The sequence below is a fragment of the Pelophylax lessonae genome, assembly GCF_965119305.1.
Source record: "Pelophylax lessonae genome assembly, chromosome: 3".
Lineage (NCBI taxonomy): Eukaryota > Metazoa > Chordata > Amphibia > Anura > Ranidae > Pelophylax > Pelophylax lessonae.
In genome coordinates this window covers 458,063,741-458,088,423 of record NC_138770.1, presented here as the reverse complement: position 1 = coordinate 458,088,423, position 24,683 = coordinate 458,063,741, and the positions used below count along the sequence as shown (strand labels likewise).

The 24,683-nt window shown below is 45.3% G+C and overlaps 1 protein-coding gene across 1 annotated transcript in view; it reads left to right on the top strand.

The window, feature by feature from the left end:
* AGPAT4 (1-acylglycerol-3-phosphate O-acyltransferase 4) overlaps positions 1-24,683 on the top strand; it is a 152,788-nt gene that overhangs the window by 111,114 nt on the left and 16,991 nt on the right. The window contains exon 6 of the mRNA XM_082249109.1: positions 5,490-5,643. Within this exon, the coding sequence (XP_082105235.1) occupies positions 5,490-5,643 (154 nt within the window). The remainder of the gene's footprint in view (positions 1-5,489; positions 5,644-24,683) is intronic.

Here is a 24,683-nt window from a genome sequence, read left to right as displayed (position 1 = left end):
CCTCTGGAGTCCTTCTAGCGATCTCCCAGGGGAAGAGAGAGGAGAGAGAGGAAAGCCAGCCAGATAATCACAGAGCAGGGATCGCCCCGCTGTAACAGCTTTCATTTGAATTGCTCGCCATCACACACAGCACTGCCTCCTGGCCTGGCTCCTTTGATAGACAGAACACTGGTCCAATGCTGGGACATGTGACGTCTATCATAGAAGCCAATCCAAGAGGCAGGGCTGTGTGTGATGGAGAGTGCCCAGCAATTCAAATGAAAGCTGTTAGCGGGGCGATTCCTGCTCTGTGATTATCCGGCCAGCTTTCCTCTTCCTCTCCTCTCTTCCACCGCCTTCATGGGCACTGGCGAGGCTGCCTTCATGGGCACTGGCGAGGCTGCCTTCATGGGCACTGGCGAGGCTGCCTTCATGGGCACTGGCGAGGCTGCCTTCATGGGCACTGGCGAGGCTGCCTTCATGGGCACTGGCGAGTTTTCTCTGATGGGCACTGGTGAGGTTTCTCTGATGGGCACTGAGGAGGCGGCACTGATGAGCTTCACTGACAGGCTGCATTGATGGGCACTGGTAAAGTTGTTAATTTTTTTTATTTTTGTAACTTATACATTCACAAACATTTAACGGTGTCCTTTTATGAGATAATTTATGAGGGAGTGTTTAGGGGCGGGGCAGGGTAGGGGTTGGGTGGTGCAACTGGTGGCCTGGCTAGTAGCTCAGGACTTGAGATTTTGAGCCCTGCTATATTGTACTTGGACATACTTTTCAGTAAGCAAAATTTCTGTATTAAAAAACTATATATATTTTTTTTTATATTGGTCTTATGTAATCTAGTTTTCTTAGATACTGAATTTTGGGTTTTCACTAGCTATAAGCCATAATTCTCAAAATTTAAAAGAAAGAAATGCTTGAAAAATTACTCTACAGTGCCTTTAAAGTATTCATACCCCTTGAAATTTTCCACATTTTGTCATGTTACAACCAAAAAAGGAAATGTATTTTATTGGGATTTTATGTAACAGACCAACACAAAGTGGCACATAATTGTGATATTGAAGGAAAATGATAACTGGTGTTCTACATTTTTTTTACAAATATCTGAAAAGTATGGCATGCATTTTTATTCAGCCCCCAAGTCAATACTTTGTAGAACCACGTTTCGCTGCAATTACAGCTGTAAGTCTTTTTTTTTTGAGTGTCTCTACCAGCTTTGCACATCTAGAGCAGCCTTTTTCAACCAGGGTGCCTTGAGGTTTCTTGAGGGTTTGCCTTGGGAAAATGCCTAAAAAGTGCCCCAAAATTGTATACAAGCCAGTGGTTGGATTAAACATGCCTTTTTAGTTTAGTTTTCATTGTACACCATTCCAACCTTCTAGCTGCCAACCTCCTAACAACCAATGGCCTCATCAGTTGAAAAGTAGGCTGTCGGTAGCCTGCATATCATCCTTGTTTGACCCTCCCTTGCCTCTCTCCATCAGCTTTGGGGTCTCATTGGCTTTGGGGGGTCTCCAAATTGAGGAAGAAGAGAAACATTGGAATACTAGTCAGTACCAGTACTAAAAGTGTAATTGCGTTAAAGAATAAATCACCTCTAACTCTAGGTGTCCTGCGTGTATTTATGTTGCTGCATTATGTAAACTATTAGAATGGGGCACCTTAAGTCTGTCCATAATTTTGGAGGGTGCCTTCGTAATTGTTTAAAATTTTAAAGCGAGCCTTGACTGAAAAAAACACTAAATCACTGAGAAAGTGACATTTTTGGCCATTTTTCTTTGCAAAATAGCTCAAGCTCTATTAGATTGGATGGGGAGCTTCTGTGAACTGCAAAATAGCCCCATCTCTGCCAGATTGTATGGAGAGCTTCTGTGAACAGCAATTTTCAAGTCTTGACACAGATTCTCAATTGGATTTAGGTCTGGACTTTGACTGGATCATTCTAACACATGAAAATGCTTTGATCTAAACCATTCCATTGTAGCTCTGGCTGTATGTTTAGGGTCGTTGTCTTGCTGGAAGGTGAACCTTCGCCTCAGTCTCAAGTCTTTTGCAGACTCTAACAGATTTTCTTCTAAAGATTGCTCTGTATTTCGATCCATCCATCTTCCCATTAACTCTGACCAGCTTTCCTGTCCCTGCTGAAGAAAAGCATCTCCACAACATGATGCTGCCACCACCATGCTTCACGGTGGGGATGGGTGTGTTCAGGGTGATGTGCAGTGTTAGTTTTCTGCCACACATAGAACTTTAAGGTCTAAAAGCAAAATGCTATTTTGTTCTCATCTGACTAGAGCACTTTCTTCCACATGTTTGCTGTGTCCCCCACATGGCTTCTCGCAAACTGCAAATGGGACTTCTTATGGCTTTCTTTCAACCATGGCCTTCTTCTTGCCACTCTTCCATAAAGGCCAGATTTGTGGAGTGAATGACTAATAGTTGTCCTGTGGACAGATTCTCCCACCTGAGCTGTGGATCTCTGCAGCTTCTCCAGAGTTAGCATGGGCCTCTTGGCTGCTTCTTTGATTAATGCTCTCCTTGCCCAGCCTGTCAGTTTAGGTCGATGGCCATGTCTTGGTAGGTTTGCAGTTGTGCCATACTCTTTCCATTTTCGGATGATGGATTGAACCCTGCTCTAAACTTCTCCACAACTTTATCCCTGACCTGTCTGGTGTGTTCCTTGGCCTTCATGATGCTGTTTGTTCACTAAGGTTCTCTAACAAACCTCTGAGGGCTTCACAGAACCGCTGTATTTATACTGAGAATAAATTGCACACAGGTGGACTCTATTTACTAGGTAGGTGACTCCTGAAGGGAATTGGTTCCACTAGATTTTAGTTAGGGGTATCAGAGTAAAGTGGGCTAAATACAAACGCACGCCACACTTTTCAAATGGTTGTAAAAAATGTTTAAAAACCATTGATTTTCCTTCCAGGTCACAATTATGTGCCACTTTGTGTTGGTCTATCACCTAAAATCCCAATAAAACACATTTACGTTCTTGGTTGTAATATGACAAAATGTGGAAAATGTCAAGGGGTATGAATACTTTTTAAAGGCATTGTAGTGTGTGTGTGTGTGTGTGTGTGTGTGTGTGTGTGTGTGTGTGTGTATGTGTGTACATATATATATATATATATATATATATATATATATATATATATATATATATATAAAATATAGTGTGTGTGTGTATGTGTGTAATTTTCCCATAAAAAATAATGGAAACTTAGACGATTCATTCCACAACCATTTATTCATAAGTCCTTCAGTTTATAGTCCATATAAAAAGATTTTAGCAATAGGTTAAAATGTCCATCCACAATGGCAGTCTCCACAAGGGGATTAGAAGCAAAATCCACCAGGAGCTACAGTGTATAAAAGAGAAGAGAGGCGCCTCTAAGTGTAGAGGTGCCTCTAAGTGTAGCAATGTGTTTACATTTATTGAAGGTACAACATTTAGCAACTCACATGGTTGATAATTAAGAGGCACATCTAAAAATGCAGGCATCTGGGGTAAAGCTGTCCACATAGACCATACTCCTCACTGCTGGCTCTCACCGCTGTCAGTCTGCAGTGGTAACAGGGAAGACTACCCTGCACTAGAGCAATCTGAAAGCAAGGCTTGATGCACACGTGGAGCGCAGTGTGGAAGGGATGACATTGATGGCTGCATACCTAGATGTGCTTCTTTTATTCATCAACCATGTGAGTTGCTAAATGTTGGACCTTCATTAAATGTAACCATATTTCTGCACTTAGAGGCACCTCTCTTCTCTTTTATACTCAGTTGTGATGTGATGCTAATCGTATATCAAGACATCACTTGTTTATCAAGTCAAAATTTATAAAAAAAAATGTTGCTCGTCTTCCAAAACGCTCTCAAACCAAATTACACTCAATCCAAGGCTTTACAGTGTATGTATGTATATGTCGCTGTGTGTGTGTGTGCATTATATCTCTCTATTACATTTCCCAATATTTGATCTCTTAATATTTATCTGAACTACTTCTGTGAGCTATGAACTTGTCCCTCTATGTAATGGAAATGAGGAGGGGGATAATCAGGGCTCCAGTCCTGCTGGAAAGCATGGGAACGGCATTCCTATACTTTTTCTACAGCAGGAACGCCGTTCCAGTTAGTCCACCCGACACAATACCAGTGCCACCTCCTGCTCTGGGATGGTGGGTCAGTAAGTCCAGGTTGCAGGTTCCCCACACGCCATTCCCGAACACAGTGTGTTAGGAAGGGAGCCGCCACTAGAGGAAGCAGAGCCGATGCTTCCTGTATAGCGCCGGCTCCTGTCACAGGTGGATTGATACAAAATGTACTCCGCCTGTGACAGGGCGCACGAGAGATGCAGGAAGCATCTCTGCCGATGAGAGGGGGAGGTAGAGAGAGAGAGAGGTGGAAAGGAGAGGTGAGAGAGAGAGAGATGAGGTAAGGAAAGAGGTAGGAAGAGAGAAAGCGAGAGATGAGAGAGATAGATATAAAGAATGTGTGTATATATAATATATGAGAGAGAGAGAGGTATGGGGCTGAAGGAAAGAAGAGAGGACGAAATAAAGGGAGACCGAGGAGAAAGAGAGAAAGAAACGGGGACCAAAAATTATATGCCTTTAGTGCTACTGAGCAAAATCCATGTAGATATAAATCGAGTCTATTTTGCAAGGAAATATGTGACAGATCCAGGGATTTAATAATGTTGTGTACAACTGATATAAATCATGCCCATACTGCCAGCAGTACTAGCCAGCAGTAGCCACCACCAGTACCAGTCGGCAGTACCCACCAGCAGTACCAGCCAGCAGTATCCACCAGCAGTACTTGCCAGTAGTACCAGCCTTGGAGGACAGTCAGTTAGCAGCAACCAGCCATACTTCCCTGTGCGAAAGCAGCAGCCAGTGATACCTGCAGGAACCCAATTCAATCCACTTAAAAAGCAGAAGGGGATCTGTCCCCTTCTGTCTGGGAAGATCAGATTGGAGGGCCCATAGAGTAGAGCGGGCTGTGTCCGTGTCTGCTCTGCATATGATGACACGGACCTGTCATCTTATCTGCCCGCTCTGCTCATTGTGGCCCGCGACGGGTTACCAAGTCGCTAAAGTGACCAGAACTTGACCCTTGGGGATAATAATGCTGTTTCTCCATACATAAAGTATAGTAAGTGAGCTTTGTCACCATAGGACAGGTATTGTTATTGACATGATCACTAGGCATGGTTTAACAGTTCCAAGTTAGCTGTTGGAAAGGAGCTCTACATATAGTATTCCAACAAGCGGGGGGATGGGGTGGTGGTGGTCTAGTGTTGGCAGATATGTATACTGCCCTGTTCAATTTGGTTTTCTCTGTTTTGTTAATTTCCCTTTAAAACTCCAGCACAAGAGCTTCCCACATAAGTAAAGGCCGAATTCTACTCAACACTAAAATATAATAAATTCTTATAATCTTGTGAATGTGCATACAAGACCGTGCTAATTGTGTAATTTCATTCTAGTTTCTTATTCACTGTGAGGGCACACGATTCACAGAGAAGAAACACGAAATCAGCATGCAAGTCGCAGAAGCGAAAGGCCTTCCCAAGTTGAAATATCACCTCCTACCCAGAACAAAAGGATTTGCTGTCACTGTGCAAAGTTTAAGAAATGTAGGTAAGGAAAGTAACAAATTATTTGTATCTGTAAAAATAATGCTGCCTGTTTTTATTATAAGTGGAAGGTGGATTAATGATGATGCAGTGCCCATAGCAACTAAGCACAGCCCATTGTGCTGGTCTAGCTACAGTAAAACAAATTCTAATTGGTTGCTCAAAGCTACTGCATTTTGTACTCAGTATGTGCTGTAGATGTGTTTTTAGTACTGAAATTATTTTGTTTCAAGATCTGTAAATGACTGGTTGAAAAAACGGTTTGCCTCTTTCACAAATTCCTCATTGCTGTAAATTTTAAATGCTGAATACTTTCACATGAATTGACAAGGCTGCTGCCCTGAGCTCAAGCAGGGCAAAGACCAGCCTCCATGGGGGTACAGATAAATAATAGCACATCCAGCTATTGCTGAAGGAAAGCCTGGACTGTTATAAAGCAAGCTTAGAGTGAGGTTTCAGACTCTTACCGAATCCCATAACTGATTATTTGTTTTTATTTCAAAGTGGTGAACAGACTCAGAAACTAGCAGGATTGATGAACTCCGGCATGTTCAGATCCTAATCTGAACTTTCCTGAGCTATCCCACCAAAAAGCTGTCACTGTGCACTGCCAATCAAGGTGCAGAGACATTCCCTATTCCCCACAGCAGCACAGTTCAATTTCCCTTGTAAAAATCAATCTAAAAGCAGCGCTAGCAGGCATTAAAATGATTGAATCATAATAAAGTGAATCAGTGCATAGTATAATCAATAAATACAAAATTCATAAACAATAAAGTGCATACATGAATAAAGTGCAATTATAAAATGTCCATGGTGCAAACAATGCAAATGGTGCAAGAATGATTGAATAGAAGTGAAGTCCAAAGTAAATGGTTCCCTTGACTGGAACTGAAGTGCTGGAAAGGTGCTCAAAGTATTCCACATAGGTGCCAAAGTGCTCTCAAGGAAGAAACCCCTATGGGGATGCACTCACTAGACCTAGGATAAAACCAGCCTTAAACTGTGACAATATTCCCTGGATGGATGGATCCAGCACAGCCTCCAAGTACCTCTGTTCAGCACCTCTCCGCTATCTCCTCGATCATGTATAAAAGAAGGGGAAGGAGCCAAACATAGTGAAGCCCGTAGGTGTTTTATTCAATAAAATCTAGTAAAACTACTCACAAAAGTGCAGTGATAATCAGCATTTGTAAAATAGCGGTATCACAACGAATCATCCCACTTCCGCGTACGCTGCCGGCGTGCGTTCCACAGTGGTTTCATGAAGTGACGTTGTGTGATGTTCCTCTGCCCGGAAGTGCTTTGACGCGTTTCGCCCGCCTATTATGGGCGTTATCAAAGACATCACTTCCCGTTAGGCAGATCTTATTTATACTACACTAACTCATCATATAGCCAATCAGGGGAGGCGGGGTGAGCGCCAAGCTTTCTTATTACCACTTCCTGCTATTACTACAAAACTCTAGGTGTCCCCAGAGCAATACAGGAAATCGTATTTGTGGCAAGCTTCCGCGATTTGAGTTAAACAAAGCAGATCATAATTAACCAAAAGATTTCGATAGAATTAGCTTAATGAATATATCCACCCCCTCACTTCCTGTTAACAATGTATAATAATATGATTAAAACTTATTTTATTTTAATTAAATATTATTTAAAAATGTCTAAAATCTATTAAAATCATTACAACAATGGCACTATTTAATAAATAAATGACCCACAAAATGTTAGTAGATAAAAGATAACTCAAAAAGTTAATTAAAAATAGAAAAAATAAAAAAATATGTTCACTTAGCGCGGGTTTTAACACTTTTGGTTATTTTGGTTTTCAATTTCCCTTGTACACGTGTGGCTGCAGGGCGAGGAATGCATCAACCGCTTTTGATAATTAGAGCACAGTGACTGCTTTCTTGCAGGATAGCTCATGCAGGTTCAGACGAGGATCCAAATATACCTGAGCTCATCCCTAGTGTTCAAGAGTTGGAAACCGTATTTCTCTTACGTCCTCCGACAGTCGCCGCCTCTTCATATTCGTCACATATGGGGGTATTAGACTTTGCTCCGAAGGAGTAGCTAGGCAACAGAATATGTTAACAATAAAGCTTTAACATATCCCACCCTCAAGGGGTGGTCCCCTCAGTCAATACCCTCCTACTTCCTGCAACCATATCTCAGTTTTAATGTCTAGCTTGTCAGGAGTGGCTGGCTCTCTCTGTGCTGGGACTTTTTGTCCCAGACTCTTTCTTCTTTTTGATATTTTGTTTGAGTTTTCTCTCTACCTTTACTTAGCTGTTATTTTTGTCAGCATTAGTTAGTTCTTCGGACGAAGAGGATCATGCGGACTGGGTCTCGGGCTGATCCCCCTGGTCGCAGGTCGTGGGTCAGTGGCTTCCCAGTCTGCCATCGAGCGTTCAGCCAGGTAACGCTCCTGGCACAGTGAACGACCCATCCCTGTTCGGTGCAGGGATGATTGGTGAGGTGGCTACCTCACCGGACGCTGTGCGGTTTCTGAACCGCCATTGTGTGCGTCTTGAATTGCGACTCTCCCTGCCTCATGTGCAGCGGCTTGTTCGCCTGTGCGGGTTCCCCACGCCATGTGAGGTAAGTGTATCTATGTGGGGACCTGTCTGTCTGGGGGGGGTCTCAGTCTGGGACTGTGTAACCTGCCTTTAATCACACTGCTTGTCTCCCTATCTCTCGGCTGCATGCTGTGGGCTGCAAGGGGGGGGGGGAGCTGTATGACACTGAGTATGTCAGGCTTGGCAGTGTGAGGAGCTGTGTGCTGTGGGGCATGTTTTTAATGGCATGTTGGGGCATATACAGCGATCGCTGCGGCGATCTAACATGTATCCATATAATGGGATAATATTGTGTGTGATTTTATGCACTGTGGAGCGGCGATTTCGGCGCCAAACGACGCCATTTTACCGGCGCCCGCTCCGGCCGCATGGTTTACATGCACGGCGGCCATTTTCTTGTAGCCTCCATAGGCTTACATAGAGCGCCCTGGCAGCATCACTTCCTCTCTCCTGGAAGCACCGATCGAGGCAGCAGCAGCAGCGGAGTCTCCTCAGGTTTTATCCTTCTATTCCTGTGTTCCATTGCCTGTATTCAGTCTGTATATTCCCTGTGGGGGTCTCATTGTGCCTGAGTGTGGTGCGGTGGGCTGCGCTTGCCGCGCTTGCTGTAAGGGGGCAGTTAACCCTTGGTTGTCTGGCATACAGGGGCAATGGATTCTCAGGAGGGCAAGTTTCCCACAGTATTGGTGGAAAGCCAGGGGACCGCTGTTTCCCCCCCAGGGGGGGATTTAGCCACTATTGTGGCTGGCCTTGCTGCATAGGTGCAAATGCTGGTGGCTGCTCAATCTACTAAACGGCCCAGAGTTGCTCTGTCCTCTGATTCTGAGGGTGAAGGTGATGGGGCTGTTCTGGCGGGGACCCCCCTATCGGGGTCCCGCTCCTCTCTTGATCTAGTGGGGTCTGAGGTAGAGGCTGAAGTTGAGAGGGTTGATAATTCTCCCCCTGGCTCGCCTGAAGAGCTTGCAATCATGGATGAGTTGATTGCTTCCATTAAGCAGACGCTACGTTTGCAGGACGAGGTGTGTCCCCCAGCTGCCTTGGCGGCTTATGGGACGCAGAGAAAACGCAGGACGCCGCAGGTTTTTCCCTGCAATGCTGATTTTCAGCGCGCTGTTAAGGACCAATGGCGCGATTTGCGCAAGCCTTTTGCGGTACCAAGTAAATTTAAGCTGCGTTATCCTTTCTCGCCTGCCACTGATGAACGGTGGTGTGTGCCTCCGCCAGTGGATCATGCTATTGCGGTTTTGAACAAAGCCACTGCGATCCCTGCAGAGGGATCCCCTGTTTTCCGTGATGCCACGGATAGGAGACTGGAGTCTCTTGCCCGTCATACTTATTCTGTTACGGGTTCTATGCTTAAGGCTCTGTTTGCTTCTCTCATGGCGGCCCAGGCGATCGCAAGTTGGACGCAGATGCTTAGGCGCGTCCTAGTGGCCGATTCGGCCTCGGCGGCGACCCTGGATATGGTGGATCAGATCCACCAGGGTGTCATGTATCTGTGTGATGCGGACCTGGACCTGATTCCGTTGGCCGCGCGTGTGCACAGCGTGGCGGTGTTGTCTCGCCGCCTGGTTTGGTTGAAATGTTGGTCGGTGGACCAATCTTCACGTAAAACCTTAGCCAATCTGCCTTATGATGGGTCTCGCCTTTTTGGGGAGTCCCTGGATGTGTTGATTAAGGGGATTACCGGGGGTAAGAGCACTCTCTTGCCCCATTTCCCCAAGGCTAAGGGGGCTTCTGGGAAGAAGCATGCTCATTTTCGGCCCCCTCAGGGGTCCTTTCGTGCCTTTCGGCCGCACTACAAGGGCAAACCGTTCAAGGGCCAAGGCTCTCAGAAGAAGCCCTGGTCTGGGAAACAGAAGTCCGGTCAATCCGGACCTGCGGCCCATAACAGTTCGGCCTGAAGGGGCGCCCTCACCCAGTTTTGGGGTGGGGGGACGCTTGCTCGGTTTTCTTCAGCCCTGGTTGGCCCGTGTGAGGGACAGATGGGTTCTGGAAATCGTTCGATCTGGTTACAAGATCGAGTTTCTCTCTCGGCCGGAGAGCAGATTTTTTCCCTCAAATCTTCAACTGTCTCCAGAGCGCCTGCGGGATCTGCACCTGGCGGTGCGGGACCTGAGGGCTCAGGGAGTGGTGGTTCCGGTGCCTCATCGGGACAGATTTCGGGGGTTTTATTCCAATCTGTTCACCGTGCCCAGGAAGGAGGGCAAGGTTCGTCCGATTCTGGACTTGAAAGCTCTGAACCGCTCTGTGCGAGTTCGCAAGTTCCGCATGGAATCCCTGCGCTCGGTGGTGGCTGCCCTGGTTCCGGGGAAATTCATGGCCTCCATCGATTTGAAGGATGCGTACCTTCACATCCCCATATTCGAGGGTCATCAGAAGTACCTTTGATTTGCCATTGCGGAGGATCACTACCAGTTTGTGGCGTTGCCCTTTGGGCTCGCCTCGGCTCCGCGGGTCTTCACCAAGGTGCTTGCACCGGTTCTGGCATTATTGAGAGCCCAGGGCATTTCTGTCCTGGGGTATCTGGACGACATTCTGGTTCGGTCTGCGACCAGACAGGGTCTGGAGAAGGACCTGTCTGTCACAATGCAAACTCTGCAGGAGTTCGGTTGGACGATAAATGTTCCAAAGTCGACACTGAGTCCGTCGGTTCGTCTCCCCTATCTGGGAATGATACTGGACTCGGTGCAGGCGAAGGTCTTCCTGCCGGAAGACAAACTCAGGACTCTTCAGGAGGAAGTCAGGTCCCTCAGGGACGTTCCACACTCGTCTCTGCGGACGGGTATGAGATGTCTGGGATTGATGGTCTCGGCCTTCGAGGCGATTCCTTTCGCGCAGTTTCACACGCGGGGTCTCCAAGCGGAGATCCTGTCCAGGTGGGACGGGCGACCTCAATCTCTGGATCTTCAGATCTCGTTGAGTCATCGCACCAGGGAAAACCTTCTGTGGTGGCTCCAGTCCCCGTTGGTGTCCGGGGGCAAGTCGTTTCGTCCGATCTCGTGGACGATAATCACCACGGATGCCAGCCTGTCGGGCTGGGGTGGTGTTCTGGGCGTTCTGTCCGCCCAGGGGACCTGGTCGGAGGGGGAGTCTTCCCTTCCGATCAACATTCTGGAATTGCGTGCGATAAGGCTCTGTCTTCATCGCTGGACGGACCGGCTGCAGGGCTGCCCGGTTCGGGTGCAGACGGACAATGCCACGGCGGTGGCCTACATCAACCACCAAGGGGGCACCAGGAGTGCCCGAGCGGCTCGAGAAGTGGCCGACATTCTGTCTTGGGCCGAGACTCATGTCCCGGCGATAACGGCGGTTCACATTCCGGGAGTGGAGAACTGGCAGGCGGACTATCTGAGTCGCCAGACCCTGGATCAGGGGGAATGGTCTCTCCACCCGGCTGTCTTCCAGATGTTGTGCGCGAAGTGGGGTCTTCCAGATGTGGACCTGTTCGCGTCTCGCCTCAACTACAAGGTGAAGAGGTTCGTGGCAAGGACGCGCGACCCTCGGGCAGACGCGTCGGACGCGTTAGTGGCCCCGTGGCATCAGTACAGGCTGATGTACGCGTTTCCACCGATTCAGTTGCTGTCCAGGTTCCTTCGCAGGTTGCACTCGGAACGCAGCACGGTGATTCTTGTGGCACCGGACTGGCCTCGCCGGTCCTGGTACGCAGACCTCGTGAATCTGGCGGTCGACGCTCCTTGGCGTCTGCCTCTTCGAGACGATCTACTGTCTCAAGGACCGATTTACCATCCTGCTTTACAGTCGCTGGCTTTGACGGCCTGGCTGTTGAGACCGAGGTCCTGAAGGAGAAGGGTCTCTCTCCAGAGGTCGTTCATACTTTGATCAACGCGAGGAAGTCTTCCTCGGGGAAGGTTTATTACCGTACTTGGAAGGCCTATTTTGCCTGGTGTGAGTCCAGGGGGTTTTCACCCCGCACGTACTCGGTTTCCCGTGTGCTGTCTTTCCTTCAGACGGGTGTCGATCAGCGTTTGGCGCTGGCTACGATTAAGGGTCAGGTGTCGGCGCTGGCCGTTCTGTTTCAACGTCCCGTGGCTTCCAACTCCTTGGTTGGCACTTTTATTCAGGGTGTGCGGCATCTGGTTCCTCCTAGGAGGGATCCTTTGCCCCCTTGGGACTTGAATCTAGTTCTATCTGTGTTACAACGTGCTCCTTTTGAACAGATCAGGGAGATCTCGTTGTCTATGTTGTCCAAAAAGGTCGCCTTTTTGGTGGCGATCACTTCGGCTCGCAGAGTGTCGGAACTGGCGGCTTTGTCCTGCAAGTCTCCGTACCTGGTTGTTCATTTGGATAAGGTGGTCTTGCGACCTAATCCTTCTTTTCTACCGAAACGAGTTTCGGAATTCCATCTTAACGAGGATATTGTTTTGCCTTCGTTGTGCACGAAGCCTAAACATCCGAAGGAGGTGAGATTGCACTCTCTGGATGTTGTTCGGGCGATAAGGGTTTACCTTAAATCGACTGAGTCTTTTCGTAAGACTGACTCCTTGTTTGTTCTTCCAGAGGGTCCTCGGAAGGGCATGGCGGCTTCCGCCTCTACCATTGCCAAATGGATCAGGCAGACCATTGAACAGGCCTATGCCTTGCAGGGGAAGGTTCCCCCTGTGCCTGTGAAGGCGCACTCTACTAGATCACTGAGTACGTCTTGGGCCTGCCGTCATGGGGCTTCTGTAGCCCAGGTGTGTAAGGCGGCGACTTGGTCGACCGTACACACTTTCACAAAATTCTACAAAGTCGATGTTCAGGCATCGGCGGATGCTTCCTTTGGCCGCAAGGTTCTTAGTGCGGCTGTTCCATAGGGTCCCTTGTTGGGGACTCCTGGCTGTTGGGATGGTTTTTTGTATCCCCTGGTTTTTTTGTCTTTTCCTGGGTTGTTGCTCCTGTTGAGCACTTATTTTTGCTGTTGCCCAGCTGGTTTCCTTCCTTTGGTAAGGTTCCTTTCTTTGATGTGGAGACTGCGTTGCCTTTCGGCGCGGATGCGTTTCCCACCCCTCATGTTTGCACTGCTTTGGGACGTCCCCATATGTGACGAATATGAAGAGGCGGCGACTGTCGGAGGACGTAAGAGAAAACGGAATTTTTGTAAAATCTTACCTGTAAAATTCCTTTCTCTGAGTCCTCCGACAGTCGCCGCCCCCGCCCCTCTTTTGGGGTTTGAATGTATACTCTACTGCTATTCCACTAAAACTGAGATATGGTTGCAGGAAGTAGGAGGGTATTGACTGAGGGGACCACCCCTTGAGGGTGGGATATGTTAAAGCTTTATTGTTAACATATTCTGTTGCCTAGCTACTCCTTCGGAGCAAAGTCTAATACCCCCATATGTGACGAATATGAAGAGGCAGCGACTGTCGGAGGACTCAGAGAAAGGAATTTTACAGGTAAGATTTTACAAAAATTCCGTTATTTCACAATAGCTGTATTTGTGCAATTCAAATCTAAAATGTCAGGCGATATAGTGTATTCTATTACCCAGTTATATTACATAATATGAATATGCTGTATGACCTTTTTGCAGGTTGGGATTTGTGTGTCTGAATGTTTAATAAACTGTTTATTTGGAAATGGTTTTAGCAGTAGCAGACCAGCTGCAGAGATCACATGTTTTGGCTAATTAACACTCAGATGGATTGGCCTCTAATCTAATACATTAAATTAGCAGTTGAATGTAATCATTTAGATAATGAAAATAATTGAATAAAGGAATAGTTGATGATAAAATCCTGGACAATCCTATTAGAAGACGAGATGAAGCCTGTTGGGATTATCCCAGGCTGACTGTGATCTGGCATAAAGTAACCACACAGTCTAATCCAGTGCTGAACAGAGATGTGTGAATTAGTGGTCGATCGATGTCTGGCTGGAACAGGCCCTAAATCCTTACTCAAAGGGGATGTTGCATATTTAGAAGTTAAATGCCAAAAAAAAAACTGGGGTATGTGTGGACAAACCAGGCCAACTGTCTATAGCCCCACTGAATTGAATGAAAAAAAAAACTGACGATTGCCGTACCAACACAAGCGATGTTGGTGTGGCGATCTGCCCCGCTGTGCTATTGTACTCTGACAGGAAACCTGCAGGAATACACTGATCAGTGCTCACAGCCATTGCCTGCGAGCGGTGATCAGATGCTGGCTTTCCAGCATATCCCTGCAACAAAAGCCAGTTATTAGACAGACTGCTGTACACACTGCCTGAAAGTTTCAGCAGGAACAGGCCAATTTGTGGGCAGTGTGTACCCAGCATTAGAGTGACTTCCCGGAGCAAGGCTTGCTATACATTTATCTTATGTGTAAAGTATTAAGCCTTCCCACTTGACAAGCACTAGGTTCTAGATAAGATTATAGCAGTAAGTGCTGTGGGATCTCTTGAGACTACACCCTTTTGCAAGATTGTGTCCAGGTGCCTCCCTTGCGAGATTGTAAGCACCTAAAATGGACAGGTAATATACAAACAATGCTAGCAAAATGGGGAAAGCATTTTACTGGCAGAAGAGAAAAGACTTGCAATATATTTCTGATTATTTTTGGATATTTGAGAACTGGAAAACATAACAAAGAAGTGGCATTTTTCAAACAGGACTGCAACGTTGAAAATACACTTTAAGCATTCAGAGTTCTTATGTTGCTGCTACTTGATATGTTAGGCACCTTACACACGATACTCCTGTTAGCGCATCTGCGTTTTCTGGCGTAATTGTAATGCGCGCATTTTCGCGATAACGCGCTCGCGCGAATTCGCGTAAATGCGCGTAATTGCGCGCAAATTTATTCTAGTGTTCTGGATATTCAATTGACATTTTGGGTCATTTGAGCGCATTCGCGCGTTTTTGCGCGTTTGTGCGCGTTTTTGTGCGCATCAGGCGCAAATTACTGACCAAAAATGCAGATTTTTCTATTTTGTTCTTACTGAAGAAAACGCGGCGCTCATTTACGCGGCTGTGTGCATAGGCACATTAAGAATGAATGGGCTCTATTTTAGCTCAGAAAAAAAAACCGCTGTACTGAGCATTTTTAAGCTGCAGTGTGCAAGAGGCCTTATCAAGGTAAGTTACCACGCCCTATATAAAAACAAAAGCCCAATAAATAACAATGTGCAAAAACTGGATTTTTGTACTTGCTTGTGAAATCAATTTTCTAGAGTACATCGTGTAACACGGAATAGGCTTAATAAACAGAACTACCTGGGATATGTGCCACTTATAGGTAAATAGACCCTGGCAAAAAAGAAGTCCTCCCCTATGTTACCCCACCTCCCAAGGAGAGCGTCAGTTTGTAGCAAGCAATATCCCCCAATAGAATGGAATGGGCCTCTGTGTCCTGTGATGTACTCTAAGAAATTGATTTTACAGGTAAGTACGAAAATCAAGTTTTCCTTTTCAACCATCATGGGACACAGAGCAGGTCTAATATACATGACTACCTGGGATGTCCCAAAGTACTGCTAACAAGGGGAGGAAAGACAGCCACCGCAGGCCCAAAGAGCTCTACAGCAGCCCCACAAGACATTGCAACCAAATGCTGTATCTTCAGTGGCAGTTACATCCACCTTAAAAATACATTTGTAAAGATGTAAATTGAAGACCAGGTTGCAGCCTTAGATACCTGTTCCACTGAGGCCTGACAGATAACCCAAGAGGCCCCCATACTCTGGGTAGAGTGAGTTTCCAGTGGCGGCTGGTGCTCGAAATTTTTGGGGGGGCGCAAAAAGAAAAATGTAATAGGTATTGCTTCGCGGCAAAAAATGCGGTAAAAAATTGCGTGACTTTGAGGTCCCCTGCCAGCACAAATCCCCCCAATCCCTCCACTTCCCACTGGCATGAATGGATGGATGGAGACCTGGATGGATGGAGACCTGGATGGATGGAGACCTGGATGGATGGAGACCTGGATGGATGGAGACCTGGATGGATGGAGACCTGGATGAATGGAGACCTGGATTGATGGATAGAGACATGGATGGATGGAGGCATGGGTGGATGGATGGAGGCATGGGTGGATGGATGGAGGCATGGGTGGATGGATGGATGGAGACATGGGTGGATGGATGTATGGAGACATGGGTGGATGGATGTAGACATGGATGGAGACATGGATGGATACATGGATGGACGGATGGATGGATGGAGACATGGATGGACTCATGGATGGATGGACGGATGGATGGATGGACTCATGGATGGATGGAGACATGGTTTTGAAGAGCTGACGGTCAGCGTTATTGGCAGAGATCAGAGCATGCACCGCACAGTAGCACACTGAGACGTGCAGCCTGCAGGGGGACTCGGTCACTCGTAGAGAACGGGAGGCTGGGGATCGGCTGCAGAGGGAGAGAGCTGCTTGTCAGCTGCTGGGCCCCACTGACTGTTAAACAGAAGGACGATGAATGTTTTATGGAGCTGGCTAAGGGATTGAGAGGTGAAGTTTTGGGAGGGATCATGTGGTTTCACTTACCTGCTCTGGCTGGCACTCGACTCTATCTGTGAGACGTCCACGCTGCTCCTCCTCGCTGTGAGTCTGACGGCGGGCGGGAACCGAGTGAGTCAGAGTGACTGACGCACACGCCCCGTCCCCCACGACGTCAGACGGGATGTCCTGAATGATTGGTCCAGGCTGGAGTCTGGACCAATCACACGATTAGAATGTAGAAGTGGGGAGTGTCGGGGCGCACTGCTCTGCGCCCTGATGCCACCCAGAACGGTGGCCAATCGGCACCTCTGCCTGGGCCACATGGGATGCCAAACCCCACCCCCACCCCATAGCCAGTAATAGGTCCGGCGCCCCATAGTGGCTTTAAATTGTATTTTTTTTTTTTTTTAAAGATGATCGGGGGGGGGCGGCATCCCTATCGACCGGCCGCCACTGGTTATCACATGAAACTGTGGATTCCTTCCCTTAAAGCCATAGGCTTGGGAAATTAGCTGCCAAATCCAATGTGAATTGGTCGATTTAGTAGCTGGCTGGTCCTTCTGGAAGGACAAATCGCTAGTGCCACTGCCTAACTGCAGCAGTCAATTTCAAATACACCTTTATAGCCTGCATCATATTTACTGTGTAATGGGTCCTGCCCCCTGGCAACACAGACCTGGAAAAAAAAAAGAAGCCAAGACAATGTCCTGATTAAGATGAAAAGCCAAAACGACCTTCAGCAAAAAAAAAAAAAAAAGATGACAGAACACTACCTTGTCGGTATGGAGTATCAGAAACCTCTCCTGGAGGAAAGAGCCACCAATTCTGATACTCTCCTTGCCAATGTAATATCGAACAGGAAGACAACTTTCTGAGCCAGAAACGCTAACAGAAGATCCTAGATTAGGTCAAATGGTGGCCTCTGCAAGTTTGACAGTATCAAATTGATATCAACAGAGGCTAGAGGCGACCTAATTGGAGGAACCATATACATGATTACTTATAAAAATGCTCATACCAGAGAATGGGAAGCAATTGGCCTCTGGAAAAATATTTCCAAGGCAGAAATCTGCCCCTTAATACTCGGGGCCAGCTTCATATTCTTTCCAGACTGAAGGAAAGACAAAATCCGACCTATAATATACCTGTGGGGATGAATTTCGAAGCCTCGCCTTCTGACACTGGTAAAAAAAACTGATGCTCTTCTTGGGAGATGGGGTTATATAGGGAGGGAATTCCTGTCTGTGTGCCAGTGTCCGCTCACCTATAGGTGGTACATAACCCAAGTAGTCATTTTTATTAAGCCTAGTCTGTGTCCTGTGATGTATGAAAAAAAAAAAACTCTTTAAGGCTAATATCTTGGCCCCAAAAACTTTCATGCAAATAAATTCCTGATATAAATCCACTTTATGTGCAGCAAATGTATTTGCAACCCCAGATATTACCTTGTAAAAGTAGTGGTGACATCACTGGGCTGTACATAGCCTGAGCAGAGCTGTGGGAGGGGCCAGTAAGCTCCATCTACTACAGAAAGCTATAGGAGGTGGTGGAAACTACTGTAGGCCAGTCTTTCTGTGCAAGGAGAGAAAGCAGCAGTGACCGGTCTTTATTACAGGAAGCTCCAGCACAGAGGCAAAGTTTCACACTAGCTTACTGCACAGATCTGGAAGAAATACACGAAGTACACCAATATTAAGACCATATTTGCTTGTCCCGGAGTTCAGCTTTAAACCGAGCATTACTATTATAATTATTTTCTGGTGCGCTAGTCAGCATGGCTGCCTGTGGTCTTACAGCATGAGTGTCTATGGGCGTGTGATGGTCAATTCTACATTGCAAGCAGTGGGTGAGGGTTGTCACCCAACAAAAGAGCACTATAGCTAGACTTGCGACTAGAAGGTCTGGATAATTTAGACTTTTAGAGGATTAGTAGGGTTTTACAGTGTAACAAAAAAATCTCATTGTCCAGGTGCATGTGCAAGCATGTAGTAAAATATTGTATTTGAGTTGGCATACACTTCAGTTGTAAAAGTCACTAGTCCATGCGGCTTACATGGTGTTTAAGAGGTCTAAGGCCTGAAATATGGAGCACTAATAGAGGTATACATACATCCTACACCTCACTTAAGAAAAGCTGGACATTGGTGCTTTGTAAAATGAAAATAATGAAGGTGGTAGATAAAATGCTTACATATAATTTTTCTTTTTCACTATTGCTCATTTAGGCCCCTTTCACACTTGTGCAACATGAAAGTCGCACAATTTTTTTGCCGCAATTTTGACTGGACTTGAAGCAATGCCTGTGTAATCTGAGGTCTATGGACCTCCAGTCGCATCAAAGCTGGACCAAAGTAGTGCAGGGACTATGTTGAAATTGATGCGATTCGATTTGAAGTTGCACAGATACAGACAGTCCCAAGTCGCAGGACAAGTCACACAGGTGTGAAAGGGGACTTATGGTTAATAATGATTAGCATTATTGGTAATGCACAGTACGGCCCCCTAGAACTTTTCAACCGTTTGCCACATTTCAGGCTTCAAACATAAAGATATAAAACTGTAATTAAGTGGGACACATTCATGAAGTGGAACGAAATTTATTGGATATTTCAAACTTTGTTCACTAATAAAAAACTGAAAAATTGGGCGTGCAAAATTATTCAGCCTCCTTAAGTTAATACTTTGTAGCACCACCTTTTGCTGCGATTACAGCTGTAAGTCGCTTGGGGTATGTCTCTATCAGTTTTGCACATCGAGAGACTGAAATGTTTGCCCATTCCTCCTTGCAAAACAGCTCGAGCTCAGTGAGGTTGGATGGAGAGCGTTTGTGAACAACAGTTTTCAGTTCTTTCCACAGATTCTCAATTGGATTCAGGTCTGGACTTTGACTTGGCCATTCTAACACCTGGATATGTTTATTTGTGAACCATTCCATTGTAGATTTTGCTTTATGTTTTGGATCATTGTCTTGTTGGAAGACAAATCTCCGTCCCAGTCTCAGGTCTTTTGCAGACTCCATCAGGTTTTCTTCCAGAATGGTCCTGTATTTGGCTCCATCCATCTTCCCATCAATTTTAACCATCTTCCCTGTCCCTGCTGAAGAAAAGCAGGCCCAAACCATGATGCTGCCACCACCATGTTTGACAGTGGGGATGGTGTGTTCAGGGTGATGAGCTGTGTTGCTTTTACGCCAAACATAACGTTTTGCATTGTTGCCAAAAAGTTTGATTTTGGTTTCATCTGACCAGAGCACCTTCTTCCACATGTTTGGTGTGTCTCCCAGGTGGCTTGTGGCAAACTTTAAACAACACTTTTTATGGATATCTTTAAGAAATGGCTTTCTTCTTGCCACTCTTCCATAAAGGCCAGATTTGTGCAGTATACGACTGATTGTTGTCCTATGGACAGAGTCTCCCACCTCAGCTGTAGATCTCTGCAGCTCATCCAGAGTGATCATGGGCCTCTTGGCTGCATCTCTGATCAGTCTTCTCCTTGTATGAGCTGAAAGTTTAGAGGGACGGCCGGGTCTTCGTAGATTTGCAGTGATCTGATACTCCTTCCATTTCAATATTATCGCTTGCACAGTGCTCCTTGGGATGTTTAAAGCTTGGCAAATCTTTTTGTATCCAAATCCGGCTTTAAACTTCTCCACAACAGTATCTCGGACCTGCCTGGTGTGTTCCTTGTTCTTAATGATGCTCTCTGCACTTTAAACGGACCTCTGAGACTATCACAGTGCAGGTGCATTTATAGGGAGACTTGATTACACACAGGTGGATTCTATTTATCATCATTAGTCATTTAGGTCAACATTGGATCATTCAGAGATCCTCACTGAACTTCTGGAGAGAGTTTGCTGCACTGAAAGTAAAGGGGCTGAATAATTTTGCATGCCCAGTTTTTCAGTTTTTTATTTGTTAAAGTTTGAAATATCCAATAAATTTCGTTCCACTTCATGATTGTGTCCCACTTGTTGTTGATTCTTCACAAAAAATTACAGTTTTATATCTTTGTTTGAAGTCTGAAATGTGGCAAAAGGTTGAAAAGTTCAAGGGGGCCAAATACTTTCGCAATGCACTGTATGACATGGTCTTTAATTTCATTATCCTTGTACAAGGGAGTTTCATTAATTCTAATGGACAGATTTACCTGCAGTTAGGGTGTTGAGGCGCTCGTGTAATTTAGAGTGTGATAAGCTGCTTATGGTAAGTAGCAAATAAATAAGATTGTAGGTTTATTGATCTCCTTTTACTATAAAAATACACTGTTGAAAACCTAAGATTTAGAGTCATTGCAATAAATCAAATAAAAAATGTACTGGCCATAGGAATATTGGAAAACCATTTTAATGAATGAAATGACAAATGCCTTTTGATATGAAGTATACACCGACCAGCCATAACATTATTGCCACACCCATCATAACTCATTGAGGCATGGACTCCACTAGACCTCCTGAATGTATTTGTTGTGCCTGGCACCGAACCATCAGCAGCAGATCCTTTAAAGGTCCTGTGTGTTGTGAGATGAGGCCTCCATGGATCTGGCTTGTTTTTCCAGCACATCCCACAGATGCCCGATTGGATTGATATCTGGAGAATTAAGAGGCCAAGTCAACACCTTGAACTTATTGTTGTGTTCCTCAAACCATTCTTAAATTCATTAGACCAGACCACCTTCTTCCATTCCTGTGCGGTCCAGTTCTGATGCTCACATGCCCATTGTAGACCCTTTTAGCTGTGGACACGGGTCAGCAGCATGGGCACCCTGACCAGTCTGCATGCATTGTGTGTTCTGACACCTTTCTATCAAAACCAGCATTACCTTTTCCTCCAATTGGAGCTGCAGTAGCTCTTCTATTGGATCAGATGACACAGACCAGCCTTTGCTCCCCGTATGCATCAATGAGCCTTCGCTGCTCCTGACAATGTCACCAGATTGCTGCTTTTCCTTCCTTTGACCACTTTTGGTAGGTCCTAGCTATACTGGGGACATCTCACAAGAGCAGCAGTTTTGGAGTTGCTCCAACCCAGTCGCCTAGCCATTACAATTTGGCTCTTGTCAAAGTCACTGAAATTCTTACGCTTGGCCATCTTTTCTTCTTTCAACACATCCACTTCAGGGACAACATGTTCACTTTCTGACTAATATATCCCTTCCACTTTCAGGTACCGTTGTAACAAGAAATGTTATTCACTTTACTTTTTCGATGACCCTAATGTTATGTCTGATTGGTGTATTTAGTAATGGTCTGTCAATTTGTGTTTTATCTTCAAAATACAAATTCCTACTTACAATATACACAATCTCGGACACCAAGAAGATCCACCTCTAGGTAAGGCCTGGTTCACACCTATGCATTTATTAGTGCGATTTCAGTTTTGCAGGAATGCACTACAGTCCATTTAATAAGGTTTCTTATGGGTCACGTTAACATCTGTTCTTTTTATGGAAAGGGCCAGGGACCGGCAGATTGTGTTTTTGGTTCCAAAACGTGTATTAAAAAACCAAAATGCATCTGGAATATGCATCAACTGCAACCTGTATAGGTTTGAACCATGTCTACATGAGAGAAGCTACACAGCCTAGAGCAGGGTTCCTCCTGAGGTTGCTAGGGGTTCCTTGAGCAATGGGTAATTTCTGCCTCTCAGATAAGTTCCCAATGACACCATTGCTCCTTTTAGCTATCTGTAAGGGGGAAATTCTTCCCAATGATGACCAGATTAACCACCTCCCTACCGGCCCATAGTACATATACGTCCTGAGTTTAAAGCTAAATACCGGTGTTATGACAGCAGATAGCTGCCATAACCCTGGTATTTTTTTAAACTGCAGGCGATTGGCTTTCCGATAAGGGTGGTCCCAGCGGCGGATTCGCCGCGAGATCACCCTCCAGGATGGCGGAAGGGGTGCCCCCCCCCTCCCGCCGGCAGCGGGTAAAACGATCGGGTCCCGGATCCTCACAGACAGGATGTCGAGTGAGGGCAAGCTTGCCCTCACTCGACTCTATTGTCTTGGAGGACCGGAGCGACGGCAAACGTTGTTGCCGAGCAACCGACTTAAAGGTCCCTTTTTTTTTTTTTTGTCATTTTTTTTTTTTTTCCTTTCTAACTTTATTAGTGTACTTGTGAGATCTGAGGACTTTTTGACCCCAGATCTCACAAAAAAGAGGTCCTGTCATGCCTATTTCTATTACAAGGAATGTTTACATTCCTTGTATTAGAAATAAAAGTGATCAATTTTTTTTTTTTTTTTTAAAAACGGTGTAAAAATAATAAATAAAATAAATAGTAAAAAAAAAAAAAAATTAAAGCGTCCTGTCCCCGTTAGCTCGCGCGCAGAAGCGAACGCACACGGAAACCCCGCCCACATATGTAAACGGTGTTCAAACCACACATGTGAGGTATCGCCGCGATCGTTAGAGAGAGAGCAATAGATCGAGAGCCCTAGACCTCCTCTGTAACTCTAAGATGGCAACCTGTAGACATTTTTAAAGTGTCGCCTATGGGGATTTTTAAGTACCAAAGTTCGTCGCCATTCCGTGAGTGTGCGCAATTTTGAAGCATGACATGTTGGGTATCTATTTACTCGGTGTAACATTATCTTTCACATTATGGAAAAAAATTGGGCTAACTTTACTGGATTCTTATTTTTTTAATTCAAAAAAGTGATTTTTTTCCAAAAAAATTGCGTTTGGAAGACCGCTGCGCAAATACGGTGTGATAAAAAATATTACAATAATCTCCATTTTATTCTCTAGGGTCTCTGCTAAACAAATATATATAATGTTTGGGGGTTCTAAGTAGTTTTCTAGCAAAAACAACTGATTTTAGCTTATAAACACCAAATGTCAAAAATAGGCCTAGTAGGCAAGTGGTTAAGGAGCATTCTTCCCACTGACTGTCACACTAATGTGTCATGAGTTGTAGATTTTGATTTTTTAGCAGGGGTTCTCCGAGACCAGAAATTTTATTTTAAGTGTTCCTCTGTGTTGAAAAGGTTGAGAAAGGCTGGCCTAGAGTGAGTTAAAGCCTTTGATCAACTGTAACCTATTGAATGGTAGTGCAGACATGCATATGAAATGCAGTGTGAATTGATATCTACTCCTGTTGTTTATATAAAAACCTAGTACAATTGTCCCTACTCAAATTTGCAGCTGGGATCCAAGTCCCTGTACCTCATCACAAAACCATACAACTGAGGACATTAAAGAGGTATTTGCAAGAATAAAAGATTATATGACTGGGTGACATTGATATGAACAAGCACCACCAACCTCTCCCTCTTTCTTGTTTAGTATGTTTTAATTCAGGTTTCACTTGTTTTCATAATCAAGGTTTTGTTCAGATTTTACTAATATTTTTTGTTCAATGTTTTATTTGGATTTTGCTGTACTCTCTCTTCATCTATATTTTATATAAATAATGTTCTGAGAACAAATGCTTAGATAGCATTCGGTCTGTTGCCCTGTCTGGAATAATGGAAACAATCTTTTTTACTTTCTGCTATAAAACCTACCCAATAAAAAAATGTAAAAAAATCTAATTTCTTCATCTATTTAGGCAAATATGTATTCTGCTACATGTTTTTGGTAAAAAAAAAAAAAAAAAAAAAAAAAATCCCACTAAGTTTATAATGGTTGGTTTGCACAAAGTTATTGCGTCTACAAACTAAGGGAAAGATTTGAGATTTGAGATTTTTTTCATACTAGTAATGACGGCGTTCAGCCATTTTTAGCGGCACTGTGACATTGCGGTGGACAAATCTGACACGAAGTGACACTTTTTGGGGACCAGTGACACCAATACACTGATCAGTGCTTAAAAAATTCACTGTCACTGTACTAATGACGCTGACACAGAAGGGATTAACAGAGGCGATCAAATCGTTAAATGTGTTCCCTGGGAGTGCTTGCTAACTGTGTGGGGGATGCTTTGACTGGGGGAAGACAGAGATCCATGTTAGCATAAACACAGGATCTCTATCTTCCCCTCTGAAAGAACAGTGATCTGCTTTGTTTAGCTAGGCAGACCACC